Raw genomic sequence first — 25,382 nt, forward strand, 5'->3', positions numbered from 1 at the left:
GACCACCTTGGGGAGGAATTTAGGGTGGGTACGCAGAACCACCTTGTCATGGTGAAAAACAGTGAACGGTGGATTGGCGACCAGTGCATGCAGCTCACTAACCCTCCTGGCAGAGGTGATGGCAATGAGGAAAAGCACCTTCCAAGTTAGAAGTTTGAGCGAAGTCGTGGCAAGAGGCTCAAAAGGAGGTTTCATGAGGGCTGATAAAACCACATTTAGGTCCCAGACGATAGGAGGAGGCTTCAGAGGTGGTTTGACATGGAAGAGGCCTCTCATGAACCGGGAAACCAGAGGATGAGCCGTGAGAGGTTTTCCGAGGATAGGCTCATGAAACGCAGTGATGGCACTGAGGTGGACTCTGATTGAGGTAGACTTGAGGCCAGCATCGGACAGAGAGAGCAAATAGTCCAGTACAGTTTCCACCGCCAATGAGGTGGGATTGTGATGATGCAGGAGACACCAAGAAGAAAACCGGGTCCACTTCTGATGGTAACATTGAAGAGTGTCCGGTTTCCTGGAGGCATCCAAAATGCGACAGACAGGCTGAGACAGATTCTCTGGAGAGGTCAGCCCGAGAGAAACCAAGCTGTCAGGTGGAGCGAAGACAGATTGGGATGTAGTAGAGACTGATGCTGCTATGTAAGTAGAGTAGGAAACACAGGAAGAGGAATGGGCTTCCTGGAGCTGAGCTGAAGCAGAAGGGAGAACCAGTGTTGTCGAGGCCACCGAGGGGCGATGAGAATCATGGTGGCCTTGTCCCTGCGGAGTTTGTATAGCGTCCGCAACATCAGAGGGAGTGGAGGAAAGGCATAGAGGAACCGATCCGTCCAGTCGAGCAGGAATGCATCCGGGGCCAGACGGTGGGGAGAGAAGAGTCTGGAACAGAAGTGGGGCAGCTGATGGTTGTGAGGAGCTGCAAAGGGGTCCACCTGTGGAGTGCCCCAGCGAGCAAAGATGGAGTGGAGTGGTGGAGGGTCCAGAGTCCACTCGTGAGGTTGAAGGATGCGGCTGAGATTGTCAGCCAGGGAGTTCTGTTTGCCCTGGATGTAGACAGCCTTGAGGAAGAGACTTGTGGTCCGTGGCCCAGGTCCAGATGCGGAGAGCCTCCTGACAGAGGAGGCGAGATCCGGTGCCGCCTTGCTTGTTTATGTAGTACATGGCGTCTTGATTGTCTGTGCACAGGAGAAGAACCTGAGGGCAGAGAAGGTGCTGGAAGGCCTTGAGAGCATAGAACATGGCTCTGAGTTCCAGGAAATTGATGTGATGTTGACACTCCTGAGGGGTCCAGAGTCCCTGGGTGCGTAGATCTCCTAGGTGAGCTCCCCACGCATAGGGGGAGGCATCCGTGGTTATGATCATGGAGTGAGGGGGTAGATGAAGGAGTAGACCCCTGGAAAGATTGGAGGAGTTCAACCACCATTGAAGAGATTGCTGAAGAGACAATGTCACAGAGATGGGATGAGAAAAAGGATCCGTGTTCTGTGACCATTGGTTGGCTAGAGTCCACTGAGGTGTCCTGAGGTGGAGTCGCGCCAGAGGAAGTACATGGACCGTCGAGGCCATGTGGCCCAAGAGGACCATCATCTGTCGAGCTGGGATGGTTTGATGAAGGAGCACCTGACGACAGAGGTGGAGCAGGGTCTGATGTCGGTCGGAGGGGAGAAACTCCCTCAGAGTGGTGTCGAGAACTGCTCCGATGAACTGAAGTCGCTGTGTGGGAAGCAGATGCGACTTGGGGTAGTTGATCTCGAACCCCAAGAGATGGAGGAAAGAGATGGTGTGATGAGTGGCTTGCAGCACAAGTGGAGACGTAGTTGCTTTCACCAACCAATGTAGGGGAACACCTGGAGGTTGTGAGACCTGAGGAAGGCCACTACCACAATAAGGCACTTGGTGAACACCCTGGGCGATGATGCGAGGCCAAAAGGTAGTACCTTGTACTGATAGTGGCGGTGCTGAATCTGAAAGCGGAGGTAGCGACGTGAATTCAGATTGATGGGGATGTGAGTGTAGGCCTCTTTGAGGTCCAGGGAACATAGCCAGTCGTGATGAGAGAGAAGAGGGTAAAGCGTGGCCAGGGAGAGCATTCTGAACTTCTTTGACCAGACACTTGTTGAGGTCCTGGAGATCGAGGATGGGGCGGAGGTCTCCTGTTTTCTTGGGAACCAGGAAGTAGCGGGAGTAGAATCCCTGACCCCTTTGGTCCGGAGGCACCTCTTCGATGGCATTGAGAAGAAGGAGGGATTGGACCTCCCTCAGGAGGAGGGGGGTTTGGGAGGAGTGAGAAGCAGACTCTACGGGAGGATTGTCTGGTGGAAGAGTCTGGAAATTGAGAGAGTAGCCGTGGCGAATGATGTTGAGGACCCATTGGTCTGATGTGATGACCTCCCAACGGCTGAGGAAATGCTGGAGGCGACCTCCGATAGGCTGAGGAAGAGGTAATGATGTTGGGAGACTGGCTATGCCCTAGAGAAAAGAGTCAAAAGGGCTGAGATGGTTTTGACGGAGGTAGCGGCTTGGCAGGTTGGTGAGACTGAGAGCGAGCCTGGGTTTGATGTTGTTGCCGAGGTCGGCGTGGCTCCTGTTGAGGCGGATTGAGAGGTCTGGCCGAGAACCTGCGTTGGTAAGAAGACTGTTGCCTGTAGGGGCGAGCAGGTGGAGTCTTCTTTTTAGGTTTGATCAGAGTGTCCCACCTGGTCTCGTGTGCCGAGAGCTTCTGGGTGGTCGAGTCCAGGGATTCTCCAAAGAGTTCATCACCCAGACAAGGTGCGTTAGCCAGGCGGTCCTGGTGGTTAATGTCTAGGTCAGAGACTTTCAGCCATGCCAAACGGCGCATGGCCACCGCCATGGCAGATGCGCGAGAGGTCAGCTCAAATGAGTCGTAGATGGAGCGAACCATGAATTTCCTGAGTTGGAGGAGGCTAGAAATATGTTGCTGGAAAAGAGGTACCTTACGTTCAGGAAGATATTTCTTTAAGGAGGAGAGCTGTTGCACCAGATGCTTCATGTAGAAGGAGAAGTGGAAGGTGTAGTTGTTGGCTCTATTGGCTAACATGGCATTTTGGAAAAGGCGCTTACCAAATTTATCCATGGTTTTTCCCTCTCTGCCAGGAGGGGTGGAGGCATATACACTGGAACCCTGAGATTTTTTCAAGGTAGATTCCACCAGGAGGGACTCGTGGGGCAATTGAGGTTTATCAAACCCTGGGATTGGGATAACCCGGTATAAGCTATCCAATTTACGAGGGGCTCCAGGAACCGTGAGGGGAGCTTCCCAGTTTTTATAGAAAGTTTCCCGTAAGATGTCGTGGACGGGCAACTTCAGAAATTCTTTGGGAGGTTGCTCAAAGTCTAGGGCATCGAGGAAAGCCTGAGACTTTTTAGAGTCGGACTCCAAGGGAATGGAAAGAGCTGCTGACATCTCCCTAAGGAATTTGGAGAAAGAGGATTGCTCTGGTTTGGAGACGGTGTCGGTCATGGAGGGTTCTTCATCGGTTGATGAAGCGTCCTCCTCGGTACCGTGAGGGGAGTCTTCCCACAAATCTTTGTCCCTAACGTCGGGGTGCGTACGTGTGGACATCTGTGTGGAGGGCTCGGCATGGCGGGTCTTTGAAAGAGATTTGCCTGAGCGCACCGAGGCGGTACCGGGTGAGGAAGACCGATGTCGTTCCTGGGACCGGACAGGGTCGGCAGCATCACGGGTACGTACTGTAGGTGTTTCTGCCAAGAGCACCAGCATGGAAGTATTAATCGGTACCGAGGGGGTCGACACCAATGGGACAGTGTGAGGCTCGGACCGGTCCTGTACCGGAAGGTGCGGTGCCAGCAACGCCGGCAACAGTTGTTGGAGCTGTTGTTGCAGCTGCTCCTGTAACTGTGTTTGGAGTATTCCAGGGGAGGCACCGGTACCGCTTTTTTCTTCTTCGGTACCATAGGTGCCGCTCTACGCTCCGGCGATGAGGAGGCCGATGATGAGGCACTCACCGAGATTGGAGCGGAGCGTTTGGCAACGCACTCATCCGTCGGGCGGGAATGCTGCATGCTTGTCCTGGGAGACACACACACACATACATATATATATACATATATACATACACACACACACACACATTAAGATAATATCTACTGCAGCCTCCAATGTATATTTTTGTGCACGTGATACCTCTGAAATAGATGTGGCCTTCTGATTAAGGAGGTTTCTCACATCTGGTATAGAACTAGGACACTTAAACTGATCAATGAAACCCTCCCACCCCTTCCTATACCATATGTCTACTAGTAACTGACAGTTACATATGCTGCTGTTATCCACCAAGTGTTAACATTTCGCTGAAATCAGTTGTATGTTATATTATACTACCAATAACTTTCCTATTAAGTGCCATGGGGTGTTCTGAGAACTGATGGAAGATTAGGTTTCTACCGTTCCATCTAGGATTCCATATGCTAGGGGTTCAATCCCAATCTGCAGTTCAGGTATTGCAGAAATCCACAAATTTTCTGAGCACATGCTCAACCCCCTTAACTAGATTTGTTTACCAGCTCTTAGGCTAAATTCCAAAACCAAGCAACATACCTGAACAAATCCATGACAAGGGGGTTCAGGGAGAATCCCCATCAACAGAAATAATTCATGTTTAATATTTTGCAGAGCAAACCAGTTCAGGTGATAACAGGCAAAGGCAACTCAAAAACATTAAGTACTAACTTGCACTGTGCAGAGAGCACCCCAAGAAAGGCCTTCGGTAATGTGTATACTCGCAGAAACTTTCCACAGGATCTGCCAACTGGTTGGAAAATATTCAAGCCTGAAATCTTCAAGGCAGAAAGTTGCAGGCTACCCCAAACAACTGAGTGAATATTAAAGTTTAAAGTTAAAGTTTATTAGGAATTTATATACCGCCTATCAAGGTTATCTAAGCGGGGTTTTTTTTACAATCAGGTACTCAAGCATTTTTCCCTATCTGTCCCGGTATATAGAGTGGGTCGTAGGAAATCTTTCCAGGACCAACAGAAAGAAAATTATCTAAGGTATAAATCTAATCTTCCATTCTGTTACATCCCTTCTAGATTCCATATGCTAGGTGACGTACCAAAGCCATGTTACTAGGGAGGAACAGATGAGCCTGCCTTCAAACCCAAGGTCCCGAGAAAAACAAAACAAAACAGAATGCACCACCACAAGCACTCAGTAAAAACAGGTAAAAGTATGAAGAGAGGACCAAGTAGCCACCCTACAAAGTTCATTTGGATGAATTGCGTGAGATTCCACCCATGATGCAGCCACACTTCGAGTGCTTTAAAGCAAAAATTGGCAGCTGCGTGTCATGGGTGATGTAAGTTGCAGAAATGGCCATTCAAATCCATCAGCGGTTGAGAACTTGGACCATGGCAAGGTGAAACAGTTAGAACAAAAGGGAAATCAGACAGCCTGAACTCATTAGCTCTCTCCAAATAATGGAGCAAGACCCATCGGACATCCAATTTGTGCAAGATCTGATCTTTGCACAGTGAACCTGTTGGATGAAAAGCAGGCAACCAAACCTCCTGGTCGACATTAGACGAGACCACCGTCAGCAAGATGGAAGGTAAAAAATGAAGAAAACACACTTGCATCCATAATATGGAGAAGGGTTCCTTAAACAAGAGCATAAAGCTCTAAAATATACTGTGCTGAGAATGGTGACCAGATAGTCGATTGATAGGGTCCAGAAGAAATTCATCCTATAGTGGTTCAAAAGGGGCCTCATCAAGGCCCTACAAAGCAATGGTAAGATTCCACAAAAGTAAAGGAAGATACAGGGGAGGACAGACAAAGCACTCCCATATACACCTGGAAGAGCAATAAGCAAACTAGCGCCTCCATGCGCTTGAAAATACGACAGGTCCAGAACTTTCAGGGAGGCCACTGCCAAAATGTTGTCTAAACCCTCCTGAAGGAAAGCTGGGAGCCTTCTCAGACTGCTTAATTCCTAGCACCTCACTGTGGGAAAGCCTTCCAGGCTTTGGCAGAAGCTGAAGGAGAGGGTTAACTTTGAGCGCACATAAATCGAGATATTACCTCCAAATAATGGACACCGATCCCTGAGAAGATATCGATTAAAGGGGAGCATGCACCCAAGACTAGGATTGAGCAGGTGAGAGAGTATGTGAACACTAGAGCTCTCTTGTGATGTACATATGACACCGCCATGACAAAAAAAATTGCACCACTGGTCTTTCTGCTAAAGCATCGGACATTTGGTCAACCAACTGAATAAAACAAACCAACCCCAACATTGCAGACCATTAGTCCACTGTCCCCAAGTGAAGCAAGCCCGCAACCCAATAGGTTGGCATCAGTCATAAGAATCATCCACTCAGAAAACCAAAGAAGCCAGCCATGGCCAAAAACCATCCCCTGAAGCCACCAGCTCAAATTGCTGCTAGCTGGCTCTGACCAGGGGAGTGGCATCTGAAGGGGGAACAGCGAAAACCACCAAGACAGAAGGTACTCCCGTCAAGGGTTCATGGGCACTCCGGCCCAGGGAATTGCCTTCAAGGAGGCTGCCCGAGACCCCAGAACCTGCAGATAAAACCAGGTTGAGACAGCAAGACAGTCCAAGAGAATTCTGATCTGTTGACCAAGGTTCTGAATACTGTCCCCGAGAAGGAACACACAACCCTGTCTGGAGACAAAGAGAAGCCACAGAAACTGCGAGGATGTTAAGAGTCTTTCTGAACGCACCAATGCCTGCAGCAGAGACACCAGTGTCCCCACCGCACCTTCATATCTGAGGAGCCCAGATCATGTGATATCCCAGGAAGGGTGGACTTGAACCCTCTGCAGGCAGAAGCCACTTCCAACTACAAGCACTTTGACGAAAGTACAGGAGCTGCTGCGAGGCCCAAGGGGCAGAGCTGTGAATTGGAAATGTTGCAGAAACATGAAAACAGAAACCTGTGATCCTCTGGGCAGATGGAAATATGTAGGAAAACCTCCGAGATCCAAGGACACTATAAACTCTCCCATTTGTCAAAAAGGGAACTTGCAAGAAGTGAGTGACCTATTGTAGATCCAGAATAGGTCTCCAATCCTCTGAGCCTTTCTGGTATGAGGAAGTATATCCACCTAAGCTACCATTCAAGGTCTGAGAAGTTCTAGCATCCTGAAGACTACAATGTTGCAGAATCAGACCCTGGACTCTGCTGTGGTCAACTTGCTGTAGTCCAGAAACCAAGCTGTAGTTGGGCAAGGGAGGACTAACAAGTTTCTGATGAATGTAGAGACCACTTCTAACAAAACTGGAAGACAGCCTTTGAGGGAGGAAGCCACACCTGATCCCTGGTGACAATGGCGCTTTTTTTGTGAAGCGGAGCCACTACATAAAGATCTGTGGAATTGGAACTGTGGCAATGTGGGTGAAGCCCTGGGAATGTTTAGAAGGAAAAAGCACAGTTACTTACCGTAACAGGTGTTATCCAGGGACAGCAGGCAGCTATTCTCATATGGGTGATGTCATCCGACGGAGCCTCGATGCGGACGCCTCACAAGCAGACTTGCTTGAAGAAACTAGAAGTTTGAGTCGCCCGCACCATGCATGCGCGAGTGCCTTCCCACCTAGTGCACAGGACGCGTCTCCTCAGTTCAGATAGCTAGCAGAGAAGCCAACCAGGGGAGGTGGGTGGGTTGTGAGAATAGCTGCCTGCTGTCCCTGGATAACACCTGTTACGGTAAGTAACTGTGCTTTATCCCAGGACAAGCAGGCAGGTATTCTCACATATGGGTGACCCCCAAGCTAACCAGAATAGGATGGTGGGAGTGTTGGCAACTTAGGAGAATAAATTTTGTACTACTGTTTGGCCAAACTGTCCATCCCGTCTGGAGAAAGTATCCAGACAATAGTGAGAAGTGAAGGTATGAACCGAGGACCAAGTAGCAGCCTTACAAGTTTCCTCAATAGGTGTAGATCTGAGGAAAGCTACTGAAGCTGCCATTAATCTGACTTTATGGGATGTGACTTTACTGTGAAGGGGTAATCCAGCCTGGGCATAGGAGAAAGAAAGAGATACAAGCTGCCATCCAGTTGGAGATGGTACGCTTAGAAATAGGATGGCCCAACTTATTTGGATCGAAGGAAACACAGTTGAGGAGCAGTTCTGTGTGGATTGGTATGTTCCAAGTAGAAGGTCAAAGCACGTTTACAGTCCAGAGTATGAAGAGCTGATTCTCCAGGATGAGAATGAGGCTTTGGAAAAAACACTGGAAGTACGATGGATTGGTTGAGATGAAATTCCGAGACTACTTTAGGGAGGAATTTAGGATGAGTACAAAGAACCACCTTGTCATGATGAACACAGTGAATGGTGGGTCAGTAACTAAAGTTTGCAGTTCACTGACTCTTCGAGTGGAAGTGAGGGCTATGAGAAACACCACTTTCCACGTGAGATACTTCAGATGATCCTTATCAATTGGTGCAAATGGAGGCTTCATGAGTTGAGTAAGGACAACATTGAGGTCCCAAACCACATGAGGTGGTTTGAGAGGAGGTTTAACATTGAAGAAGCCTTTCATGAATTTGGAAACCACTGGATGAGCAGAGAGGGGTTACCTTCAATAGGCCGATGGAAAGCCGCAATTGCACTGAGATGGACTCGGATAGATGTAGACTTGAGGCCATAATTGGATAAGAGCAACAGGTAGTCCAAAAAAGAAGATAAGGAGGAATGCTGAGGCTCCTTATGATGAGAAACACCACATAGAAAATCTAGTCCATTTTGATGATAGCATTGTCTAGTGGTAGGCTTCCTAGAAGCTTCTAAAACATCTCTTACAGATTGAGAAAACTGAAGAGGAGTTATGTTGAAAGGTACCAAGCTGTCAGGTGTAGAGACTGCAGGTTGGGATGAAGCAGAGATCCTTGACTCTGTAAGCAGAGAAGGAAAAACTGGTAGAAGGTATGGCTCCCTGGTGCTGACTTGAAGTAGAAGGGAGTACCAAGGTTGTCTTGGCCACCGAGGAGTGATTAGAATCATGGTGGCATGATCGTTCCAACTTGACCAGAGTCTCGAGAATGAGAGGAAAAGGAGGGAATGTGTAGAGGAAGAGATTTGTCCATTCCAGAAGAAAAAGCATCTGCCTCGAGGCGGTGAGGAGAGTATATCCTGGAGCAGAACTGAGGCAGTTTAAGTTGTGGGGAGCAGCAACGAGGTCTGAGGGGTTCCCCACTGTGAAAACATGATGAGGAGGCGAGGAATGGAGTCAATTTGTAAGGTTGCAGAAGACTCCTCAAGTTGTCTGCCAAGCAATTCTTTGCCCCTTGAATGTAGACAGCTTTGAGGAAGGTGTTGTGGCAGATTGCCCAGTCCCAAACCTTCAGAGCTTCTTGACAGAGAGGCAGATCCCGTCCCTCCCTGTTTGTTGATATAATACATGGCGACATGGTTGTCCGTCCGAATGAGGACTACCTGATTGTGAAGGTGTTGAAAAGCGTTGAGAACCTTGAAAATCACTCCGAGTTCCAACAGATTAATTGACGATCCGTACTGGTCCAGTGGCCTTGAGTACTGAGACCATCGAGATGAGCGCCCCAAGTGTAGGTCGAAGAGTCTGTCATGAGGACCTTCTGATGAGGGGGGAATTTAAAAAAGTAAGCCTCTGGAAAGATTGGAAGAGAGCATCCACCAACGGAGAGACTTCAAGGAAGGAGTGACTGAAATGTGTCGAGAAGGGTCGCAAACTTGCGTCCCATTGAGATGCCAGGGTCTACTGAGGAATTGAGGTGAAGTCTGGCAAAAGGAGTCATGTGTACTGTGGAGGCCATGTGACCCAGAAGTACCATCATGTGTCTCGCTGAGATGGAAAAGAGGGAAGACACTGTGTGACAGAGTTGTAGAAGAGCCTCTAGACGTTGTGGAAGGAATGCTCTGAGTTGGACAGTGTCCAGAACAGCTCCAATGAATTGTAGATTCTGTGAGGGCTGAAGTTGAGATTTGGGAAAGTTGATTTCGAATACCAAACTTTGTAGGAACCAGGTAGTCCGTTGGGTGGCTACAATAACCCCTTGAGATGTGGAGTCTGATGAGCCAGTCGTCGAGGTAGGGAAATACCTGAAGACCATGACTCCTCAGAGCTGCTGCTACCACTACTAGGCACTTGGTGAACACTCTGGGAGGCCAGGCCGAAGGGTTGTACTCTGTATTGAAAATGCAGATTCCCCACCCGAAATCTGAGATATTGACGGGAGGCCGGATGAATGGGGATATGAGTGTAGGCCTCCTTGAGATCCAGAGAGCATAACCAGTCATTCTGCTTGAGAAGGGGAAAAAGAAATGTCAGGGACAACATTTGAAACTGACTAAAAATTTGTTGAGCCCTGAGATCTAGAATGGGTCGCAGATCGCCCGTCTTCTTCGGAACAAGGAAGTTAACAGGAGTAAAATCCCTGTTCTGCTGTTCCAAGTGAATTGGTTCGATGGCATGGAGAGAAAGCAGAGCTCGAGCTTCCTGAAGAAGAAGGGCGGTCTGGGATGGATTGGAAGGATACTCTTAGAGGAAGTTCTGGTGGAACCCGAGTGAAATGAAGAGAGTATCCTTCTCCGATGATGGTAAGCACCCAGAGGTCGGATGTAATTATCATCCATTGGTTGTAAAAATGGAGACGACCTCCTATAGGGGGAAAAGGAGACAGAACGGTGGAGGTTATGCTCTGTTGTAAACAGTCAAAAAGACTGAGAAGCCTTAGGTGCAGTAGAAGTTTGGGGTTTGTTGCTTCTGAGGTTGCTGTTTTTTCAGAGGAGGGCGAGTATAAGGAGCCGGCTTCGAAGCAAAATGCCTTTGATAGATAAGAGTAGGGTGTGCAGGCTTGGCAGAAGATGGCTTTGGCTTAAGTCTGACTATTAGAAGCAAATGATTTCTCATGGTCAGATAATTTCTTGGTGGCTGCCTCGATGGATTCAAAGAGGTCGTTACCCTCACACAAGGAATGTTAGCCAAGTGGTCTTGAAGGTTAGAGTCCACATCAATGGTATGAAGCTAGGCAAGATGACGCATAGCTACAGAGCAAGCAGCCGCTCAGGCAGATAACTCAAAGGCATCATAAGATAATTGGAGGAGATGCAGACGTAATTGAGAGAAAGAAGCAATTCAAAGTAAGTGATGAAATAAAAAATTGAGGACTTTAGAGGACATCATAGCATTCTGGTAGATGCAACATCCAAATTTGTCCATAGTTTTTCCCTCCCTTCCAGGAGGAACTGTGGCATAAACCTTGGAAGGATGGGACCTCTTTGAGGAGGATTCAACAAGCAGGGATTGATGAGATAACCGAGTTGTTAAACCCTTTGCGATGCAGTTTTATACCTAGAGTCCAATTTGCCTGGAACAGCCGGTATGGTTGTCTCCAGGCATCAACCAAAAGTCTGAGACAAAAGCTTGTGAAGAGGAAGCTTAAGAGACTCTGCCGGAGGTTGAGGAAGATGCATGACTCGAGGAACTCCTTAGAGTATTTGGAACCAGCATCTAATCGAAGATCCAAGTCAACAGCCATCTGACGAAAAGATGAGAAAGATAACTGATCCGCCAATGCTTTGCCTCGAGAAGGACTTGACGTCGAGGCAGCCTGGGTCAAAGATGAAGCTTCGGCAGGAAAAAAGGCATCAAAAGAATATGGAAACTTGGACGAAGCAATCGAAACTGCTGCATCCGAGGTTTGGAAGTGGAGACCTTGAGCGAGAAGTTGGCGGTCTAGTCGAAGTAGGAGTAGAGTGAGGCTTAGTTGAAGAGGGACGTTCTTTGGAACTATGCCTCGATGAAGGCCTCGATCGTCGGCAAGAACAATGCTTGGAAGCAGATTTCGAAAAATCGAGGAGACTTCGCTTCGGAGACAGAAGCAGCCGATGCCACCAAAGAATGGATAGGACTGGAGGCTGTAGAGCGAAGCTCCAGAGGCTTGATGGAGGAACCTCGATGTACTCCCAAAGACTCTGCTCCTTGGATAGAGTGTGAGGATTCCTGCCGAGGCACTTGCAAAGATTCTGCTCCTTGCTTCACATGCTTGGATACCAGACTAGACACTCGCAGAGACTCTGCTCCCTGCAAAGAGAGTGTAAGTTCAGACTGGGGCAAAGGAAGTGGCTCGACCTCAGAGTCTGCTGAATGCCCAGGCCGGATAAGAGGAAGCAGTTTGGGTCCCATGTTAGTAAGGAACTGAATAAACTGCTTCTCTAACATGGTCTGGAAAGAAGCTGGCAAGGATGGATCCGCGTCTGAAACCGGATCACCTGCTTTGGCTTGAGGTTCCTTCGAGGTAGTGTGAGTGTGTTTCGACTTAGAAGTCTTGGACAGTTTAATCACCACCAGTGGAATCGACTGATGAGCTATCTGACCTGAGGATACAGGGGAAGATACAGCAGATGCAGATACCGCAAGAGCTGCTGCAAACGACGAGGGTCTGATAAGGCTCAAGGTGGAAGCAGTAGGCACAGTCGGAGCCTCGATGAGGCTGAAGACGCCTTCGAAGTCAAGGGATCAGTAGGAGACTCATCTCAAAAAACTTGTCCACCAGAATGCAACGATGCTTAAAAGCACGAGGCTGAAGTGTTTGGCAAGTCAGGCACGACCTAGGATAATGTTTCGGCCCAAGGCACTTGAAGCAATGTCTGTGAGGGTCCGTAAGAGATCTCGTGCAATGACACTTGCTACACCTCGAAGCCCGTAGCAGGCCGGGACATAGATGGAAAATAGCCGCCGCAAAGTTGAAGCCTTCGGGCTGCAGCCGAGTGGCCTGTCCCGGAAAACGAACAGAAGAAAATTTTTTTTTTTTTTAATAAAAGAAATAAAACAGTGATTCGTAAAGGAAAAAAAAACAAACAAACTGTGGTTGAGAGAAGGCACAAAGTGAACGAAGTTAAACGCAGAGAGTCAAAAACGAACTTCTTGGCTCCGCAGAAAACTGAGGAGACGCACCCTGTGCTGGGCGGGAAGGCACTCGTGCATGCGCGGTGCGGGTGACTCGAAACTTCGAGTTTCTTCAAGCAAGTCTGCTTGTTAGGCGTCCGCATCCAGGCTCTATCGATGACGCCACCCATATGTGAGAATACTCACCTGCTTGTCCTGGGATAATTATTATTTCTGCCGGTCCATAGGTGTCAAAAGGTTGAAGAACACTCTAAAACATTGTATAAAGGATGCCTAGTGGTCAACCATATGGATCAGTGCCTACAAGTTAAGCACCGCTAGGTGCTTTTTATAGAATCAGGCCCAGTATGCCCTTTATAGAACTGTCACAGGACACAAACTGGCATTTAGGTTTATGCAGTCTACGTGTATAAATACTACTATTCAGAAGCTTTTAAATTGCAACTGAGTGACCTACTATATAGCACAGTTACTTACCGTAACAGGTGTTATCCAGGGACAGCAGGCAGATATTCTTAACGCATGGGTGACGTCACCGACGGAGCCCTCGGTACGGACCTTTTAACTAGAAGTTTCTAGTTGACCGCACCGCGCGTGCCTTCCCGCCCGACGGAGGAGTGCGTGGTCCCCAGTTAGGATAAGCCAGCTAAGAAGCCAACCCGGGGAGGTGGGTGGGACGTAAGAATATCTGCCTGCTGTCCCTGGATAACACCTGTTACGGTAAGTAACTGTGCTTTATCCCAGGACAAGCAGGCAGCATATTCTTAACGCATGGGTGACCTCCAAGCTAACAAAGAGGGAGGGGGGATGGTTGGCCATTATGAAAATAAATTTTGTAACACAGATTGGCCGAAGTGTCCATCCCGTCTGGAGAAAGCATCCAGACAGTAGTGAGTAGTGAACGTGTGAACTGAGGACCAAGTGGCTGCCTTGCAAATTTCCTCGATGGGCGTGGAACGGAGGAAAGCAACAGAAGCAGCCATAGCTCGGACTCTGTGGGCCGTGACAGCTCCTTCCAGTGAGAGACCGGCCCGAGCATAGCAGAATGCAATACAGGCAGCAAGCCAATTAGAAAGCGTCTGTTTGGAGACAGGACGACCCAAACGGTTAGGATCGAAAGACAAAAAGAGCTGAGGGGATGTTCGGTGAGCTCTGGAACGATCAAGGTAGTAAGCAAGGGCACGCTTACAATCCAGCGTGTGTAACGCCTGTTCCCCAGGATGCGAGTGAGGTTTAGGGAAGAAGACGGGCAACACAATGGACTGGTTGAGGTGAAAAGCCGAGACCACCTTAGGAAGGAATTTAGGGTGGGTACACAGAACAACCTTGTCATGGTGAAAAACAGTGAACGGTGGGTCAGCAACCAGTGCATGCAGTTCGCTAACTCTCCTGGCAGAGGTGATGGCGATTAGGAAAAGCACCTTCCAGGTAAGAAGCCTTAGCGAAGTTGTGGCAAGAGGCTCAAACGGAGGTTTCATGAGTGCAGATAAAACCACATTCAGGTCCCAGACGACAGGAGGAGGCTTTAGAGGTGGCTTGATATTGAAGAGACCTCTCATAAATCTGGAAACCAGAGGATGAGCCGTGAGGGGTTTTCCGAGGATAGGCTCATGGAACGCCGTGATGGCACTGAGGTGGACTCTGATGGAGGTAGACTTGAGGCCCGCATTGGACAGCGAGAGCAAATAATCCAATACAAGTTCCACCGCTAAAGAGGTGGGTTCATGATGATGCCGGAGACACCACGAGGAGAATCTGGTCCACTTCTGATGGTAACATTGGAGGGTGGCCGGTTTCCTGGAGGCGTCCAAAATGAGGCGGACCGGTTGAGATAGATTCTCTGGAGAGGTCAGCCCGAGAGAAACCAAGCTGTCAGGTGGAGCGAAGACAGATTGGGATGCAGTAGAGACTGATGCTGCTGTGTAAGTAGAGTAGGAAACACAGGAAGAGGAATGGGCTCCCTGGAGCTGAGTTGGAGCAGGAGGGAGAACCAGTGTTGACGAGGCCACCGAGGGGCGATGAGAATCATGGTGGCTTTGTCCTTGCGGAGCTTGGACAAGGTCCACAACATCAGAGGAAGTGGAGGGAAGGCATACAGGAATCGATCCCTCCAATCGAGTAGGAATGCATCCGGGGCCAGACGGTGAGGAGAGAAGAGTCTGGAGCAGAAGTGGGGCAGCTGATGATTGTGAGGTGCTGCAAAGAGGTCCACCTGTGGAGTGCCCCATCGAGCAAAGATGGAGAGTAGAGTCGGAGGGTCCAACGTCCACTCGTGAGGTTGAAGGATGCGGCTGAGATTGTCGGCCAGGGAGTTCTGTTCGCCCTGGAAGAGATTGCGGTCCGTGGCCCAGGTCCAGATGCGTAGAGCCTCCAAACAAAGGGGGCGAGATCCGGTGCCGCCTTGCTTGTTTATGTAGTACATGGCGACTTGATTGTCTGTGCACAGGAGAACCTGAGGGCAGAGAAGATGTTGGAAAGCCTTGAGGGCGTAGAACATGGCTCTGAGTTCCAGGAAATTGATGTGATGTCGACGCTCCTGTGGGGTCCAAAGTCCCTGGGTGCGTAGATCTCCTAGGTGAGCTCCCCACGCATAGGGGGACGCATCCGTGGTGATGATCATAGAGTGAGGGAGCAGATGAAAGAGCAGACCCCTGGAAAGATTTGAGGAGTTCAACCACCATTGGAGAGATTGCTGAAGAGATGATGTCACAGAGATGGGATGAGAAAGAAGATCCGTAGTCTGTGACCATTGGTTGGCGAGAGTCCATTGAGGCGTGCGGAGGTGGAGACGTGCCAGAGGAAGGACATGTACTGTCGAGGCCATGTGTCCCAGGAGGACCATCATTTGTCGAGCAGGAATGGAGGGGTGTTTGAGCACCTGACGACAGAGGTGGAGCAGAGTCCACTGACGATCGGAGGGAAGGAAAGCCCTCATTAGAGTGGTGTCCAGAACAGCTCCGATGAATTGAAGTCGCTGGGTGGGAAGTAAGTGCGACTTGGGGTAGTTGATCTCGAACCCCAGGAGGTGGAGGAGAGAGATGGTGTGATGAGTAGCCTGTAGCACAAGTTGAGATGAAGGTGCTTTCACCAACCAATCGTCCAAGTAGGGGAACACCTGGAGGTTGTGAGACCTGAGGAAGGCCGCAACTACTATGAGGCATTTGGTGAAGACTCTGGGTGAGGAAGCGAGGCCAAACGGTAGTACCTTGTACTGATAGTGGCGGTGCAGTACTTGGAACCGCAGATAGCGGCGAGAAGTCGGACTGATGGAGATGTGAGTGTAGGCCTCTTTGAGGTCCAGGGAACATAGCCAGTCGTGTTGAGAAAGAAGAGGGTAGAGCGTGGCAAGGGAGAGCATTCTGAACTTCTCCTTGACCAGACACTTGTTGAGGTCCCTGAGATCGAGAATTGGACGGAGGTCTCCCGTCTTTTTGGGTACCAGGAAGTAGCGGGAGTAGAATCCCTGACCCCTTTGATCGGGAGGTACTTCTTCGATGGCATTGAGAAGGAGGAGGGATTGAACCTCCCTCAGGAGGAGGGTGAAGCAGACTCTACGGGAGGGTTGTCTGATGGAAGAGTCTGGAAGTTGAGAGAGTAGCCGTGGCGGATGATGTTGAGGACCCACTGGTCTGATGTGATGACCTCCCAACGGCTGGAGAATATGGTGAGACGACCTCCGATTGGTTGTGGAAGAGGTAGCGAGGGTGGATGACTGGCTATGCCCTGGAGAGAAGAGTCAAAAGGGCTGGGATTGCTTAGCAGGCTGGAGAGGCTTGGAGGGTTGAGTGGCCTGAGAACGAGCCTGGGTATGGTGCTGTTGTTGACGGGGCCGCCGAGGTTGTTGAGGAGGCGGATTGAGTGGCCTGGCTGAGAACCTGCGCTGATAAGACGACTGAGGTCGATAAGGTCGGGCAGGCGGAGCCTTCTTCTTTGGCTTGATCAGGGTGTCCCACCTGGTTTCATGGGCGGAGAGTTTCTGGGTGGTGGAATCCAGTGACTCTCCAAAATGTTCATCCCCGAGACAGGGGGGGTTGGCTAGACGATCCTGGTGGTTGATGTCCAGGTCGGAGACTCTCAGCCAGGCCAGGCGGCGCATGGCTACGGCCATGGCAGAGGCACGGGAGGTGAGCTCGAATGAGTCGTATATCGAGCGGACCATAAACTTGCGCAATTGAAGAAGGCCAGAGATGTGCTGTTGGAACAGTGGAACCTTGCGCTCCGGCAGGTACTTTTGGAGGGCGGACAGCTGTTGGACCAAATGTTTCATATAAAAAGAAAAATGGAATGAATAGTTGTTCGCCCTGTTGGCCAGCATGGCATTCTGGTAGAGCCTCTTGCCAAACTTGTCCATGGTCTTACCCTCTCTGCCAGGAGGGGTAGAGGCATAGACACTGGAGCCCTGAGTCTTTTTTAAGGTGGATTCAACAAGAAGGGACTCATGAGGCAATTGAGACTTGTCGAACCCTGGGATAGCGATGACACGATAGAGGTTATCCAGTTTACGGGGGGCCCCCGGTACTGTAAGGGGGTTCTCCCAGTTTTTGTAAAAAGTCTCCCGTAGGATGTCATGTACGGGAAGCTTGAGGAACTCCTTAGGAGGTTGTTCAAAATCTAAAGCCTCCAGGAAGGCTTGAGATTTTTTTGAGTCAGATTCTAGAGGAAGGGATAGGGCTGCAGACATCTCCCTAAGACATTTCGAAAAGGAGGACTGCTCCGGTTTGGAGGTGGCATCGAGTGCCGACGGGTCCTCATCAGATGAGGAGGGATCCTCCTCGGTACCGGGAGGGGACTCCTCCCATAAGTCAGGGTCCCGGACCTCTGGTGCATGCCGAGACACCGGGGTGGAAGGTGCGGTATGGCGGGTCTTAGATAAAGATTTTCCAGAGCGCACCGAAACGGTACCAGGAGAAGAGGACCGGCGTCGATCCCGGTCCCGGGAAGTATGACGCTCTGCCTGGTGCCGAGGAGGATCCGTCGTGGTATGGGAGTGGACCACCGGATGGGTATGAAGTTGCTCGGCCGAAAGAATCGGCATGGAGGTGTTGATAGGTACCGATGGGGTGGATACCGGGGGCTCGGTACGGGGCTCGGGTCGGTCTGGTACCGGAAGGAGCGGTGCCAGGATAGTGGGCAACAGGTGCTCGAGCTGTCGCTGTAACTGTTCCTGGAGTTGAACTTTTAAGATGGCCGAAATACGGTCATCTAAGGGTGGCATCGGAACCGCTTTCTTTTGCTTCGGTTCCTTAGATGCCGCTCCACGCCCCGGCGATGAGGAGGCCGATGAGGCACTCACCGAAATCGGGGCGGAGCGCTTGCGGGGTCGGCGCGAGGCCGGCAAGGTCGGTGTCGCCACCGTAGTTGGAGGGCGCTCGAGGGAAGAGGGAGGCTTCTTAGCCGGCTTACCTGGCGCCAGAGACGCCGATGCGGGGTCGGGCGGTGTCGAAGTAGACGGTGCCGATTTCTGTGGTACCGCTGTCGATGTCGAGGAGTCCATCGCCGACCCGGTGCCGAACAAAAGAGTTTGTTGAATTTTTCGGTTTTTAAGTGTTCTCTTTTTAAGAGTGGCACAGCGGGTGCAGGAGTCCGCCCGATGCTCCGGACCCAAACACTGCAAACACCAATTGTGTGGGTCAGTGAGGGAGATCGGGCGTGCACACCGCTGGCACTTTTTAAAACCGACCTGCGGGGGCATGAAGGGGAAAACAGCCTCCGCAAAATCGAACCCCGAGGCCTGTATAATGGCAACAGGCCCCGCCGGGGCAAAATCGAAAAAAGGGGAAAAAAAGCAAAGTTTTTTTTTTTTTTTTTTCAAATCAAAGGAAAAAGAAACCCGAAGGCAAAAGAAGAAAAAATAGGAAAAAAAGCGCGAGCGGGAAGGCAAAAAAGTGAACGGCCGTTGAAAAAACACATGCGTCTTCTTCGCTCCGCGGAAACGAAGAAACTGGGGACCACGCACTCCTCCGTCGGGCGAGAAGGCATGCGCGGTGCGGCCAACTAGAAACTTCTAGTTAAAAGGTCCGTACCGAGGGCTCCGTCGGTGACGTCACCCATGCGTTAAGAATATGCTGCCTGCTTGTCCTGGGATAAATATATATATACCTCTTAAAGTATATATAGGAGTACAACAGCCTAGCTGTTAAGAGCAGTCAGTACCAAAGGCAATAGCAATTAAAACCTGCCTAAAACTTTATTGTAACTCTGCAGACAGAGCAATTAAACTGTACTTGCTTGTTTAAAACTAGCTCTAACATGCCTTCAGATGTTAAAATGAATCAGCTGTTAAACTTATCCATAATGCCAAGAAATACGACCACGTTCTAAGTTCTGCCGCTCTCGATCCCGCCCCCCTCAGAAGTGACTTCCTGTTTTTGAGGGGTGGGATCGAGAGCAACAAAACTTAGAGCGATGCAGGCAAGTGGAAAAGTCCCGCGGCGTCTCTTTGGTTTTAGCGTCCAGTTTAGCATTACTGGCGCAGCCGAAGGTAGGGTTGGCAACTAAGAGGGCTGCCCGGATCGCTGGGCCCCCTTGCAAACCCCAATGCCAGCCCTGATTCTGCACCTGGTGGGCCCCTGACCATTTCGGCGCTGTAGGGAGGGAAGGAGGGAGGCATGCTTTAGCGCGGGAGGGGAAGCGAGCGCTGGTCCCTTTTCCCTTTGCACAGCTTTGGGACGCTGTCCCTGAAAACAGGACATTTCAGCATCCCGAAGCGGTGGGTCAGTCCCATAACGGGACGGTCGGTCCCACTGAAAACGGGTCACCTTAAGCATACCTAATTCATAGAGGCTACCATCCACATTGATGAATACTATGAAATGGAAGTTCACCCCATCTTCCACCTATCACAAAAAGTAAAGACACATTTTAGTCTGGCTACATTTCACAAGAACATATTTCATAGTACTGCTGTTAAATATCAGTATTTGTAAAGATAAAACTACTGGTTGCACAAGCAGCAAAATCATGCTTCCATTTTCAGGATGGAAGTTACAGTAGAAGAAGGATGTCATTCCATGTTAAGTGGTCTAATTTTAGACAAGTGCCCCATCTCACCACCATGGACTGAATAAATTTTGCATGCTAATTATACATGACTTAACTTGGTAAACTTAAGATTTGTCAGTGGCATACATTTCAAATAGTGGCCACTGAACTGATCGCAGAAAGAGAATCTCTGTCAAGTTGACTGGCAGGAGGTATGCCCAGTCCAGAAAAAGTGCCCCTACCCTAAACACCTCCCCCCCCTCAAGCCCACCCGGATCCCTCATGTACCATTTTCTTGCAGGCTAGCTGGAGGAATGCTTAATTCCTCCAATCAGCAGGCCTGCCTCTGTGGGCCTTCCCAGTGCACTGGAGAGGGGCCTAAGGCTCCTCAGGTGCCTGTACCAACCGGAATCTTAGGCCTTCCTCCCAGTGCATTCTGGGATGCACTGGGAGTGGCTTAAGACTCAGATGGCCAGATCCCAGGTGGCCTAAGGGATCTGATCAGAGCATTAGGTAACTCCTAGTGCATCCCAGAATGCACTGGAAGGGAGGCCTAAGATTCTGGTTGACCCAACACCTCCTACAGAAGGCACCTTACACCCCTTCCTGGTGCATTCCAGGATGCACCAGGAAGGGGAGGTCCCACCAATCTGGAGGCAGGCCTGCCGACCGGAAGGAGCAAGCATCCCTCTGGCTGGCCTACAAGAAAAAGGTTTGTGGGAATCTGGGTGTTAACATTTTTTTCAGGTGGGGGGGTTCCGGAAGAAGGGACTGGACATACCTCCTGTCTATGATCTTTGGGGGAGGGGGTGGCAAGAGGAATTAGGCACTCCTACTGCCAGACATTCGGGGGAGGGGGTGCCGCTTCAGGGGTTCCTACAGGAGGGCCTAGGTATCCCTCATGTTGGCTGACTTTGCAGCTGGGGGGGGGGGGGGGGGGGGCTTTCCTATCATGACTGCTGAGCTGATCATGGAAGGGATATACCCTTGCTGCAATCAGCTCAGCGGCAACATGATTCTCTAACCGGTGCCTGAGACATGGGTGTAGGCCTCCTTCAGATTGAGGGAGCAGAGCCAATCGCCTTCGCTGATCAAGGGGTAAAGGTTCGGAAGGGAAAGCATCCGAAACTTTTCCCGTACCAGAAACTTGTTCAGGCGCCTTAAGTCCAGGATCGGGCGCAGGTCTCCCGTCTTCTTCAGTACCAGGAAGTAGCGGGAGTAAAACCCTTGGCCCCTTTGATTTTGGGGGACCGGCTCCACCGCCCGCAGGCGGAGGAGGTCCTGTGCCTCGGAGAGGAGGAGGGGCAACTGCGCTCGATTTGGAGGACACGCACTCGGTGGGCTGTCGGGGGGTACCTCCCAAAAGTTGAGCGAGTACCCTGATGAGATCACGCCAAGGACCCATGAGTCCGACGTGATGGCTTTCCAGCGAGGGTAGTAGGCTTGTAGGAGGCCCCCGATGGGGAGGAGGCCCGGTGGAGGTGCGGAGAGGGCCCGCCCCCGTCCGCTCATTCCATCAAAAGGACGGAGACGGCTTCGCCTGCGCCATGGGCTGTGACTTTGGTGGAGCCCTAGAGTGAGCCTGGGGGCGTCGCGGCGGTGGTCTGGAAAAGGCCGGTGTGGACTTCTGGGGGTAGCGGCGAGGTAATCCCTGGAAAGGGCGAGAGGCCTGTGGTTTAGGCTTCTGCCGGACAAGAGACGCGAAGGAACGTTCGTGTTCCGACAACCGTTTCGTAGCCTCGATGGTGTCGAAGAGCTCCTTCCTGACGCAAGGGAGGTTGGCTAACCGATCTTGCAGGTTAGGGTCCATATCGACGAGTCGTAGCCATGCCAGCCGGCGCATGGCCACCGCAAAGGCTGCGACCCTGGAAGACAGTTCAAAGCCGTCATAAGCGGCATGGAACAAGTGCAGTCTGAGGTTGGAAAAATCCTCGAGGAGGAGGCCGAACTCTGTCTGGCGAGGGGTGGGTAAGCTCTCCGAGAAGGAGGCAAGCCGCCCAATGAGGTGCTTGAGGTAGGAGGAAAAATTAAAGGTGTAGTTCAGGACTCTAGCGGTCATCATAGAGTTCTGATACAACCGGCGTCCGAATTTGTCCAGTGTCCGGCCTTCGCATCCAGGAGGGACCGCCGCAGACACCCTAGAGGGGTGAGCTTTTTTTAGAGAAGACTCCACCAGTAAGGATTGGTGGGACAGCTGTGGTTGCTCAAACCCCGGGTAAGGTACCGTCCGGTACTTAGACTCCATTTTAGATGGGACCGCCGTCACCATGTAAGGAGTTTCGAGGTTCCTGATAAGGGTCTGCCCGAGTACCGGGTTCAGTGGTAGCCGGAGGGACTCTCGGGGCGGGTAAGGCATATCCAGCTCCGCCAGGTATTCATTGGAGTACCTTGAGTCAGATTGTAAGTCCAAGTCAAGGGCACGTCCCATGACCTGGACGAACCTCGTGAAGGATGGTCGGTGGGGTCCCGTGGCCCCTTGTGGGGACGGTGACCGAGACCTCCGTTTGGCCGAGAAGTAAGGAGAAGCCTCCCTCGAATAGCGGGGTTCTCGCTCAGACCCTCGGTCCGATACCGGAGACGCACTGTGGAAGCGCTCCGGGGTCGAGGACCCGCGTTGTCTCGGGGAGCCCCTCGGGGACGACGCCGGGGTTCTGGGTACCGACCAATGTCTGGTCGGGGATCCCTCCCCGTACTCCCTCGGCGAAAGCCTTGGGTCTCGGACCGGAGCCCCGGACCGAGGGGAGTCAATAGGAGCTGTGGGTTGGTGAGAGATAGCTCGGTAACCCTTAGCGGCCCCCCCGATCGAGTCGAGGGGGTGCACCCTCGAGCCGGAGGGGAACTCCGGGCTTTCTTAGAGAGGGTCTCGATTTTCGTTTTGTCCCGCGGTGCTCCGCCAGGGACGTGCGCCTCGAATGCCTCTGAGAGGAATCCGATGAAGAGGAGAAGCGACGAGAACGGCGCACTTTACCTCGAGGGGTCTCAGCGCGTTGCTCAGGCTGCTCCGGCGCACGCGAGGTCGAGGCCGGTTGAAGGTGAGCCATGGCAGCGGATAGCTCCGTTGTGATCATTGCCCGGAGCAGTTCCTGGAATACTGGCACGGACAGCATCGATGGCATGTCCAAGGCCGCTTTGCTCTCCACCGGGGGCGATCTCGCTTCGGAGCATTCCCGAGTGGTGGAGGCACGTCCTGAGGTCTTCGGGGTTTTCGCCAGGGCCATGGGTAAGGAGTTCCCATTCTGTCCGGCCATTGTCGCCGAGGTTGGCTTCTTCGACGATGTGGAACCTGAGGAAGGAAGAGGGGACTTACCCGGGGCAGAGGACTTCTGAGAGCTCGAGGCCTTCGAAGTCGAGTCCCGAAGCGGGGCCGATGTACTCGAGGCCGAGATAGAGGCCGAGGGTTGGTTGTAGCAAATAGTTCCGCCATGCGGGCCCGTCGTCGGAGCGCCCGCTGTTGGAAGGTAGCACACCGGGGGCAAGTTTCTGTTGGATGATCGGCTCCCAGGCAAAGTATTCACCAGCGATGCGGGTCTGTGAGAGATAGAAGACGCTCGCACCCGGTGCACTTTTTAAAGCCCGTAATGGGCCGGGACATCCAGGTGGCTGCAGCCAATCAGGCCTTGTGGTCGCGGCGATCTGGGAGCCCCCGGATCGCGAGAAAAAGGGCGCGAAAAGCGCGATGAGCAGGAAGAAAGAAAAAATTGTTACGCACAGCGACTTAGTGACGAAAAAAGGAAAAAATATAATAAATCGTGGTGCAAAGAAGGCACTGGGGCAGCGCTAAGAAAAACGTGTTTTCTTAGCACAGCGGAAAAAAATCGAACTGGAGACCACGAGGAGGGGATGCGCCCTCTAGTGGAGCAGGAGGCACACATGCGTGGTGCAGTCAGCAAGCTTGAATCTTCAATCAAGTTTGCTTGAAATGCTGTCCGGATCGGGGCTCCGTAGATGACATCACCCACATGTGAGAATATTATGCCTGCTTGTCCTGGGATAAACAAAAATTTTAACTAAGTTGTGAAATTTTGCAGGAATATAAAAACAAAGCTGTATCTCTACCAAGTATTCTACTGGTGGATCTTAAAACTTCAGAGATTGGTTGGGTCATGTAAAATTCAGTACACAATTTCATCAAAATCCATTATGGTGAGTTGGGGAGACTTAGACCACTTAACATGGAATGACCCAGATGCTACATTGAAATTAACTGTCGTCCCCCCCCCCCCCCCCAAAAAAAAAAAAAAAAAAGTCTACTGCACTGTGGGCACCATTTCCTTATTGGCGGGATGAATAAAATTAACACACCAAAAACCAGTTTATTGTATAACTGAACTTGTATAACCAGGGCAAGATACCCAAATTATTCTTGGCAGCTCTTGAAAAGCTACCATTGTTCTACTGGATTACCACCTAATTCAGTGGCTCTTAAACATGAATTGGGGGGGACTCCCAGCCAGGTTTTCCCTAATGAATATGCAAGAGGCAGTTTTGCATGCCTTTTACCACATGCAAATCTGCCTCTTGCATATTCATTAGGAATATCTTAAAAACTGGTTGGAGTCCCCCAATTCATGTCTAAGAACCACAGATCTAGCTCATTCATTTTTAACAAAGTAAAAACAAAACCATACTCAACTTGTGCTGAAAGTTTAATCCTTATGATCAGCCAATTTAGCTTGTATCATGATTCAAGAGTTATGCAACACTAGGATATGTTAAGCTGATACCTGCCTTGGGTGAATCTCTTCATAAAAGGTGGTTAATAAATCGCAATATAACAAAGCATATTACCCGACACTGTCCTTCCTGGGCTACTGCATCATGGACTGCCTGAATAGCCTAGAATAAAAAAGAAACCATGTCGTCATATAAACTTCTAGCATTGCTGTTAAAATAGAATATTTATTAATATCACCTCATTCTTTTCAAGATGGGAAGCCCTTTCTTCAGGAGAAATATTGCTAGTTTCTGCCAAGAAACTTTTCAGGATGGAGCTGTCACCTATTTAAAAATTTAACAGTAAATTTATTCTCTTTATTATACATTATAAAAAATATATCATAATGAGTGATAGTCTTATGTGAAATTAATGTGATAAAGGGAGGGAAAAGGGTTCATAATTAAATAATAATTGATAAAATCATTACAATATATATGTTATATAAATTCATAAGAAAAATATAAAATACATTAGAGATCAAGTGTATTGTTAAGATAATTGTATGGAAAATTTATAACACTTCGTTGATATATGAAAAAAAATCAATAAAAAACTTATAAAAAAAAAAATTTTAACAGGTTAAAAATTAAGGCAAAATTTAGCATGAAAGTTATTATCTAAAAAATGGATTAATACTTTCAAATCCCTGCAGAAGTAGCAAGCACCACCTTAACATCTCACGCCAATTTTTCTATCTTGGCATGGTTAGACATGTTTTAGCTGTATGATAGCTTGATCACTGACTTAGTGATCTGTTTGCTCTGTTACCTTTTTGTAAGGAAATGA

General features: G+C 50.2%; 1 protein-coding gene across 2 annotated transcripts in view; it reads right to left on the reverse strand.

Annotated features, from left to right (window-relative positions):
* The window catches only part of UCHL1 (ubiquitin C-terminal hydrolase L1), a 109,810-nt gene that overhangs the window by 22,861 nt on the left and 61,567 nt on the right, over positions 1 to 25,382 (reverse strand). For both annotated transcript variants that reach the window (XM_033946864.1, XM_033946871.1), the window contains 3 exons: positions 24,792 to 24,877; positions 24,668 to 24,715; positions 19,668 to 19,734 (listed from right to left, as the gene is read on the reverse strand). In XM_033946864.1, the coding sequence (XP_033802755.1) occupies positions 19,668 to 19,734; positions 24,668 to 24,715; positions 24,792 to 24,877 (201 nt within the window). The remainder of the gene's footprint in view (positions 1 to 19,667; positions 19,735 to 24,667; positions 24,716 to 24,791; positions 24,878 to 25,382) is intronic.

This window comes from Geotrypetes seraphini, chromosome 1 (genome assembly GCF_902459505.1).
Source record: "Geotrypetes seraphini chromosome 1, aGeoSer1.1, whole genome shotgun sequence".
Lineage (NCBI taxonomy): Eukaryota > Metazoa > Chordata > Amphibia > Gymnophiona > Dermophiidae > Geotrypetes > Geotrypetes seraphini.